General features: G+C 51.7%; 1 protein-coding gene across 1 annotated transcript in view; it reads right to left on the reverse strand.

Moving 5' to 3' along the window:
• Window positions 1–8,318, reverse strand: part of NFE2L3 (NFE2 like bZIP transcription factor 3) — a 33,135-nt gene extending 24,817 nt beyond the window's left edge. The window contains exon 1 of the mRNA XM_012773339.2: window positions 7,452–8,318. Within this exon, the coding sequence (XP_012628793.2) occupies window positions 7,452–8,021 (570 nt within the window). The 5' untranslated portion in view covers window positions 8,022–8,318. The remainder of the gene's footprint in view (window positions 1–7,451) is intronic.
• Window positions 8,319–9,124: the final 806 nt, after the last annotated feature.

Consider the following 9,124-nt stretch of genomic DNA (forward strand, 5'->3'; position numbering starts at 1 on the left):
TCTGGAAAACTCCACAGGTATTGATTCAGCAAGTCTTGGGGGGGGGCAGCAATCTACCTTTTATATGCACCCCAGGGGACTCAGATGCAGTCACTGGACTAGCCTAGCCGAGGAGAAACTCCAAAGGAAGGCAAAAAGAAAATAACAAAAAAAAGAGCTAAGAAGGTCTTCCTGTAGCTGAGCTTCAGTTTGCCTTTGGTGATCTGCCTCCTTCACAGAATAGCCCTACAAATATTTGAAGTTAGTGATTATGTGCCTTCCTTAGTCTGATGTCTCAGCATGGAACAGCCTCAGTTCGTTCAACCATTTCCAATATTGTGAACTGAAAGAAAATCTTAAGGCTCCCCCCCAGCTGCCTGAATGGACCCCCCCTTTGGCCAAGGGGACCCCCCCAAAAAACCTTAAAGCTGAGTTGCCAGCCACGAGAAGAAGGGAGGTCAGACACACCTGGTTATGCCCTGTCTTTTGGAGTTATTCTTTGTAACAATAAGATACAAAATCATTAACAAGCCTAAGGCCATCTAAACACAAAAGTTAAACCACACCTGCAGGTCATCAATTCACTTAACAGATCACTTGAGTTTGGGTATATGTCCAGTGCCGCAGTCTGTGTTTAGCAGAGACCTCCTTATCTCAAAACATTCTAAGACTTTAGACAAAGCTTCATTTCTTTAACCAACTGCAAATCAAAGAATCATTAAACCCACCTATAACCTGTAATCCCCTGCTTCCAGATGTCCTGTCTTTTCAGGCCAAGCCAATGTAGGCCTTCTATGTATTGATTTATGACTGTATGTGTTAATTCCTGTCTCCCTGAAATGTATAAAACTAAACAGCCAACCAGAGAGACCACTTGCTCAAGACTTCTTGAGCGTAGCTCTCTGGGCCATGGTAACACACGTTCAGCTCTGAATAAACCTCTTTAAATTATTCTACAGATTTGGGGTTCTTTTCTGTTGACAGTATGCTCTGCCCCCTTGGGGAGGGAAGTGTTCCTTTCATGTTGAAATGAATCTCAGTCTTCTGCCAATTTGGAAGCCAAGGTTCACAGAAGTTGCCCAGGAAGGGGAGTTGGACGGTGTGAGTTTCATATATCAAGGAACTAGGCGATAGTATGCAGTTATTCAGTTAAACATGAGCCTAGGTGTTGCTCTGAAAGTATTCTGTAGACGTGGTTAGCATTCGTAGTAAACCAGCTGTCTTTAAAGGAGATTATTTTCAATAATCTGGGTGGGCCTCGCCCAATCGGTGGAAGAGCTTTAAGAGCAAACCGGAGGATTCCCTGAAAAAGAAGAAACTTTGCCTCAAGCCTGCAGCATCCCAAACTCCTGCTGAGTTTCCAGGGTTTCTAGGTGCCCCACAGAGTTTAGACTTGCCAACTTCCACAATCACATCAGCCACTTCCTTGAAATAAATCTGTCTATTAATTTATTCATATTCTACTCTTTCTGTTTTTCTGGAGAACCCTGACCGATAGAGATGGGAACCCAGTTCTGCTCAACTTCAAAAGGTCACATCTTGTCTCTGTGTCACGTCGTGCATACTTTGCAGACCGCCACCTGCATCTCGACCAAAAACAACCCAAGCACGTAGCTCGGCCTCAGCAAGCTTCAGCTGCCCAGAAATGTAGTTGAATATTTACGTAGATCCTTAACAACTAGATTTTGAGAATAAACTATTCCTACCACAAGGCTGCCGTGAATGGGAGAGGCTTCTGGTTTTACATATGAAGTTTTCAGTGGGCGGGAGGTGCGGTTTACTCGGTGCTTAAGAACAGTGACATGTTCTGTTCTATTCTGGGCAAGGTCACTAACTTACTGTATAACTTTAGGCAATCCCAAGTTTCACCGCCTGATTAATTACAATGCCAACCTGAAAGTCTGCTCTCCACTGCCCCCATCCACTCAAATAGCTGGCATCAAACAGTCAGATGGCCCCTCAGCATTTCAGATGTGACCTACTTTCTAGTTAGGCCTCTGGCCTTGAAGGACCCAAGACACACACACGCTCACGGTATCTGTGGAAGTTCTGCAAAGCCAATGCAGAGTAAGGAATAAGTCCTCAGCAAACAGACACTGGCTGAACTGACCCCTGCTCCTGACCCTGTCCCTAGGTGCTACTGCAAGTTAAATCTAAGACCCAGTTTCCACACTCAAGACACTGCATGCAGTTCAAAGCAGAAGATGCCAAGTCCTATAGAAGAAATGTCACAGAGTGCAACAGGGCTCAAAGGAGAGAAGAGGAAATGTTTTGGAGATGAGGTGATAGTTGAACTGAGTCTGAGAAACAGTACAAGACTTGGAAAGAACAAAAAGAAGACATTCCGGGCACAGGTAACAGAGGAAGAGGCAGGAAAGCACAGGGTTGTTTGGGGAAAAGGGAGAGAGAAAGTTTTTAGCTGGAAAGTAGGCCGCAGGCAGAGGATCAGTAGGCTGTGAGCTCAGCAGAGGCTGCTGGGGCTGGATCACACTGGCCACATGGGGGGCTATGAATGACAAAATACTGAATTGACAGGTAATGGGGAGCTAGTGGAGGTTCCCCACACAGAAGTGGAGAGATGAAGTAGGGTATGCTTTGGAAACCTGCACGTGGCAACAGAATGGACGGGAGTAACATGGGGAGGGAGCATTATAGAGCCCCACCAGAATTATTAACAGTAGCTAATGTTGTTGAGGGCTTGACATGTACCAACCCTGCTCAACTTAACTTGCATTATCTCACTTAATTCTCACAGCTCCCCAAGGCACCCTTACCACACCATTTCACAGATAAGGGAACTAAGGCCCAGTGAGGTTAAGAAGCAGGCCCCAGATCACACAACCAGACAGTGGTGGAGCTGGGATCTACCCTAGTGGGTCTGACTCCAGTGCTAGCACATGTGACCACCAGACCAGCCTGCCTCCAAGTAGGGGCCTGGACCCTGCACGCTGAAGTCCCACTGTCTGAGTGACACAAGAGACATCGATACAAGAGACAATGATACAAGAGACATTGCAAAGATGATTTCTCTGTAACCTACCAATTAAGGGGAAGGACTGACTGAAAAAAGATGGTTTGAGCTAAGATTCCTCAGAGTTGCATATCGAGCCAACAAAATCCCAGACTTCCTCATGAGCATATACCAAGTCCTGCTGCAAATGATCCTACACACAGACCAGCTGCTTCCAGAAACAGCTGACTTAGCTTTTAATGGTTGGCACCTATTTGCTAAGCAAGCTGAACACCCCAAGACTTCACAGAAGGGAGACGGTGACTATTATGGATTAAATTGTGTCCTCCCCCCCAAATTCATGTTGAAGTCCTAACCCCCAGTACCTTAGAATGTGATCTTATTTGGAAACTGGGTCATTGCAGATGTAATTAGGTAAGACAGTAGGGTGGACCCTTATCCAGTATGACTAATGCCCTCATAAAATGGGAAATTTGGATATAGACATGCCCACAGAGAACACCATGTGAAGATGAAGGCAGAGATCAGATGACGCAGAAGAAACCAAGGAATGCCAAAGACTACAGCAAACCACGGAGAGAGTTGTGGAACAGATTCTCCCTAACAGCCCTCAGGAGGAACCAATCCTTGCCAGCACCTTGATCTTGGACTTCTCACCTCTAGAACTGTGAGACTATTTAAGCCACCTGTTTAAGTCACCCAGGCTGTGGCATTTTGTTATGGCAGCCCTAACAAACTAATACAAAATAATGACCTAGGCTATCCTTTCCCATACAAAGACTATAAGTACAGCTTTACACGTCCTTCAGTAAGCAAAATGAAAACCCTACTGTGAAACTTTGTCTTACTGCAATGTATGTACTAATAAGACCATTTTTTTTTTTTTTTGAGACAGAGTCTCACTCTCTTGCCTGGGCTAGAGTGCCGTGGCACCAGCCTAGCTCACAGCAACCTCAAACTCCTGGGCTCAAGTGATCCTCCTGCCTCAGCCTCCCAAGGAGCTGGGCTACAGGCATGCGCCACCATGCCCGGCTAATTTTTTCTATTTTTAGTTGTTTGGCTAATTTCTTTCTATTTATCGTAGAGACAGAGTCTTGCTTTTGCTCAGGCTGGGCTCGAACTCCTGACCTCAAGCAATCCTCTCTCCTCCTCAACCTCCCAAAGTGCTAGGATTACAGGCATGAGCCACCGCGCCCGGTCTAATAAGACCATTTCTATATCAAACAGGTAGTGTCCGAAATTTCATCTCTGTGCGATTGCATTAGGGGCTATCTCTGATTTTGAAATGAAAAATAATTTTTACTTTAGCAATCAAGGATCTTCTTTCTTTTCCTTTTACTCTTAGAATTAAATATTGACTGTATCAGATTCTCTCTGTCACCTGAAGAAACAAGCCAAATGAGCAGTAACTCAGGAGGCCCTACTGGGCCCCTCACCCAGCAGAGAGAGCCGTCACAGAGCATGAAGCCGCATCAAGAGGACTATGGGCTTGCTCAGTTCCAAAATGGCCACAGCTCTCTAAATACTGAAGCTGACTGCAGGCAGCCACCACATCTTCAAATATGTGTGTACACATTCCATTCTACAAAAGCTGTCCATTTCTTTAACCCGCATACACAGTCGGTGTTACTTTGCAGAAAACAAGCTTCACTGGTTGTAAGTGAATGGCTGTGGTTACTAAGGGAAGCGTGCCCGCCCTGGGGAATTCCGGAGTTTAATGGGCCCCACTAAGAAGTGAAACCAAAGCCATACTTCTTTTGACACTTGGAAAATCCCCTACTCTAAAATTTTTTTTGCGCATGTACAAAAATATGGAAAATTATACTATAAAACTAGAATCTCCTATAACTCCCATGTAGGCTACTGGAATGCTCTATTAGAACAAACAAACAATCCCCCATCTACGAAAAAAAAACAACCTATGATGTTTCTGTGAGGCACAGCATTCCCTCTCTCTAAAATTAATAGTAACTAACATTTACTAAGCACTCGAGACATACTTTTCAATTCTCATATCGACCCTATAAGGTAGGCACCTTTAATATTCCCATGGTGCAGATGAGAAAAATGAAGCACAGGCCAAGCAACTTGTCCAAGGTCAAGGAGCTACAAGTGGCAGAGCCGGGGCTTCAAAACCAGGCAGTCTGGTTCCAACACACCTCACTCTCTTAACAACCAAAGCCAGACACACAAACAAGCAAAAGGACAAAGTGAGTGGGGGCAAGTGAAGGTGGGTGGGCTGAGGATGGAGCAGCTATAATCCAGGCACTGTGCTGGCCTCCCCCATTTAATTAGCACAGCTCCCCTCTGGGGCAAACATTACTCTCCCACCTGACAAATGAGACACTGAGGCTTGGAGTGAAGCCAGCAGCCAGTGGGAGGGCGCCTTAGCAAGTGATGCTCAGAAACCCAGGTCTGGTGTTGTTTTCCCAGCCCATTTCCTCCCACAGTGGTAACCAAAGTGTTGTCTCTGCATTATGAATGGGAAAATCTGCTTTTAAAAGTCAGTCTAGCATTGGAGAGTAGTTACCCTGGGGAGTTGGGGGTTGAGTCACCCCATCTCAGATGCACATGTGTCCAGAGAGCCTGTGTATAGTGTAGGTGTTTAATTAATGCGCCAGACTGGAAGTAAGGAGATTGAGGTTCTGGTCTCGCTTCTGGCATTAATTAACATGTGGCTTTAGCCAAGTGCCCTCACTTCGCCAGGCTTCTATTTTCCTTAAGCAAAATTGGATACAAGAATGCCTGGCCTGCGAACCGTACAAGGCTGATGTAAAAAGCATTACCAACAAAGGTGAATCAGCTGTGAGAACCGTAAGGCGCTTGACATGTGATCCTTGCCGGGTTGAACATAACCAGGTCATCCCAGCAGCTACCACGATCCAGCAGGTGCACACATGGCAGCCCAGCCGGAGAAGGCACAGCCAGGAGAATGGCCCTGTGTGAACTTCACTTTCTCCCCTCGGAAAGCTGAACTCAAGGCCTCCAAGATGATCCGGGTGGGCCTGGCTCCCAGAGCTGCCACCAAGGCAAGCCTGCCGGTCCAAACAGGTATTAACCAGGTGATGCTCACAGGGAAGTCCTTGAAGAGCAAACAGCCTCCCCTCTCCCTCCCCCCAGGTTGCCATACTCTCTGCAATCAGGCTGGCATCCAACTGTGAGGGGGGCAGGGTGCCACCTGGTACAGCATCCAGCACCGGTTTCAACCCTGTATGTTACAGAACCAGGAAAGGTGGGAGTGCAGCACGTACCCACTTATTAGAAGGCAAAAGATTCAGGTGAGACAGACCCCATAGGGTCCAGATCAGATGAGTAAGTGGGGATGAGCCTTTTACCCCAGCAAGGAGACAGTGAGAGACCCCCCCCAAGACTCTCTCACTAACCCCCACCCCATTAGTTGTGGTCCCCAGGAAGAGGACGGGATCAGATTAGCATAACAGTGAATCACCTAGCACTTCGACACAATGACCCCTCCTGGAGAGGGTGGAGAAGCTCGTCTGGCAACTGCCTACACAAACGGCAATTCTGAAGAGCAGCAAACAAACCAGTTTAGCCCCAATTCCCATTTTGCATAAGACTGCACTCCGAGAAAACAACATCCGGAGAACACTTGTTCACCACCAGTTGATAACACAATTTGGGCCAAGAAAGAATTTTAAACATGCCCTGGAAGGGGGTTTTGCAGAAACTGATGTTAAGCGTCCTTAGCTCTAAGGCACCACACAGCACCAGACACTTCAGTCAACAGACGCTGGAGAACTTTGTAACAAGAAATTAACCCAGAGGAGGGATTGCACCCATAAACCAAAGGGAACTTGTTAGTCACTAAGCGACTGTCAGGGTACCTGTTTTCTTTACGCTAATAAGGGGTTACACAAGCTCCAGGAGGGAGGGTTGTGAGGTGCGGGGGATGGTTAGGTCACAGAGGGACTGTCTGCCGGCTGGCCTTGAAGTGGACACTGCCCACAGCTCCTCAATCCCGGGAAGCAGCAAAAACGAATCGCGATTAGGTTAAAATCAGGGCGAGGGCCACTGCGTTAGGCGATGAGAGTAGGTCTTAAGAGAGACGTCCATCCTCCCAGCGGCCAAGGCCGCCTTCACATCCTCGAGGTCGGGCACAGGTTCCAGAGATAAACATCTCAGTGTGCTTTAGGTAAAGAACGAAGACAGTGAGCGAGAAAATTAACACCATCCCTTTTCCCCTCTCCACTCCCAAACTGCTCTTGCCAGCAATCAAACACAAGAAAAGGTGTTCTCTACAACCAAATGGATAATTTCACCCACTTCTTGTTCAAAAAACCTAAAAACCATCGCGACATCACCAACTGCCTTCATTTGGGTTCACAAAAAGGAGCAGCATCGTCTGTGAACCTACCACTACCCAGGAGCTAAGAGTGGAAGGACAGGGCGGTGTGCCCTCTGCCCAGGTCCGTCACAAGCCCGGAGGGCTTCCTGGCCGGTGTAGACGCTGCACCTCGCTCGCGTCCCGCTCTGCGGTTACCTCGCTCGCGCCTCCGCCGGCGTCCGGCACCTGAGCCGTCGGTTCCGCGGGTGCCTTCTCCTCCTCCTCCTCGGCGACCAAGGGGCTACTCTGAGTTGCTCGCGGGTCCCCGCCGCCCCCCTGCGCAGCCTGGCTGCCGCCGTCCAAGCTGGCGCCGACTCCTCCGGCCGACGAGGCAGCGGCGCCGAGCAGCCCGTGGGCCGCGTCCGCGTCCCCCGCCGCCACGCTGTGCACCAGCCACGCATCCACCCGGGTGCGGGGGATGAACGGGACCCCTAGCGCGCGCACCTCCCGGAGCAGCTGGCCCTCGGGCGCCGCTGCGGGGTCGGGCTCCCGGCCCTTGGGGTGCAGCCAGCCGGCGCGCCCCCACCCTCCCGAGGCCGGGAAGGGGCTGAGCGCGTGGGCGGAGCTGGCCGGGCCGCCCGGGAGCAGCAGCTCATCCCGGAGCAGGGTGGGCGGCGGCAGCAGCAGGTAGAGGTCCAGGTCCACGTGGAGCCCCGCCAAGCTCAGCAGGACGGTGAGGTGCAGGAGGTCGCCGCCGGCCGACCACCACGGCTTCAGGTGCTTCATTGCCCGCTGCGCGCCCGCGGACGCCCCTCCCGGCTCCCGGGGTCCCGGCGCTCCAGCCGCCGCGGTGGCACGTGAGGACACCGCGCGCCTGCGGCACCTGCCTGGAACAGACTGAGAAGCGAAACAATGGACCCTGGCGCGCAGTGGCCGTCGCGGGCGCCCGGAGCCGGGCACAAAGGCGCTCCCTCGGAAGCCGGCACGGTGCCTGGCGCGCCGGGGATCGGGAGGAGCGGGGGAGGAGCCACCTGCGCGCGGAGCCCGCCCGCCCCGGCGCCCCGCAGCCCCGCGCCTCGGACAAGCCCCGCCCCCGGACAAGCCCCGCCCCGGACAAGCCCCGCCCCGGACAAGCCCCGCCCCGGCGGCCCGCAGGCACCGCGCCCCACAGCCCCGCGCCTCGGACAAGCCCCGCCCCCGGACAAGCCCCGCCCCCGGACAAGCCCCGCCCCGGCGGTCCGCAGCCCCGGCGCCCCGTAGCCCCGCGCCTCGGACAAGCCCCGCCCCCGGCCGCGGGCGCAGCTGCCGGGAACACGCCCACGGCGCCCGGAGCCCGTGCCCGTGGGAGGGGCCGCGCGGGGCGGGGCTCCGGAGCTCAAAGCCTCTTTATGCCGCGGGAACGCGAAGCTTTCTGGGAGTAGAAGTTGTTGGGGCACTGAGACGCCCCTTGCAACCCTGTGGCCCGGAGCTTGGCCATCCTAGCTGAAAGCTTGGGGTGGGAGTGGGGGGGGCGGGAGGTAGTTGGGTGGGAAGGGACAGGACGTGTAGACTGGGGGTAAAGTAACTGGGCAGCCGCGGGGCACCTGGCAGCTTGCAAAGGGCTTCCACCCACGTGAGGACAGTTGGCTGGCGCGGTGGGTAAGAGTAGGCTGGGGAGTTTGACCCTGGATTCAGATCCCAGGCCCACCACCCGCCGCTTTGATGTGTTACTGACCTCTGTCTCAGTTGCCTTATCTGTAAAATGGGAATGATAGCACCTGTCAAATAGAGATGTGGTGTGGTCAGATGAGATATTACATGGAATGTCTGGAGTTTGACATATAAACACCACAGTTGCCATTGGGATCAAACCGTATTCACCCTCCACCCTCCACTCTCCACCCCTCGCT

This window comes from Microcebus murinus, chromosome 9 (assembly GCF_040939455.1).
Source record: "Microcebus murinus isolate Inina chromosome 9, M.murinus_Inina_mat1.0, whole genome shotgun sequence".
Taxonomy (NCBI): Eukaryota; Metazoa; Chordata; class Mammalia; order Primates; family Cheirogaleidae; genus Microcebus; species Microcebus murinus.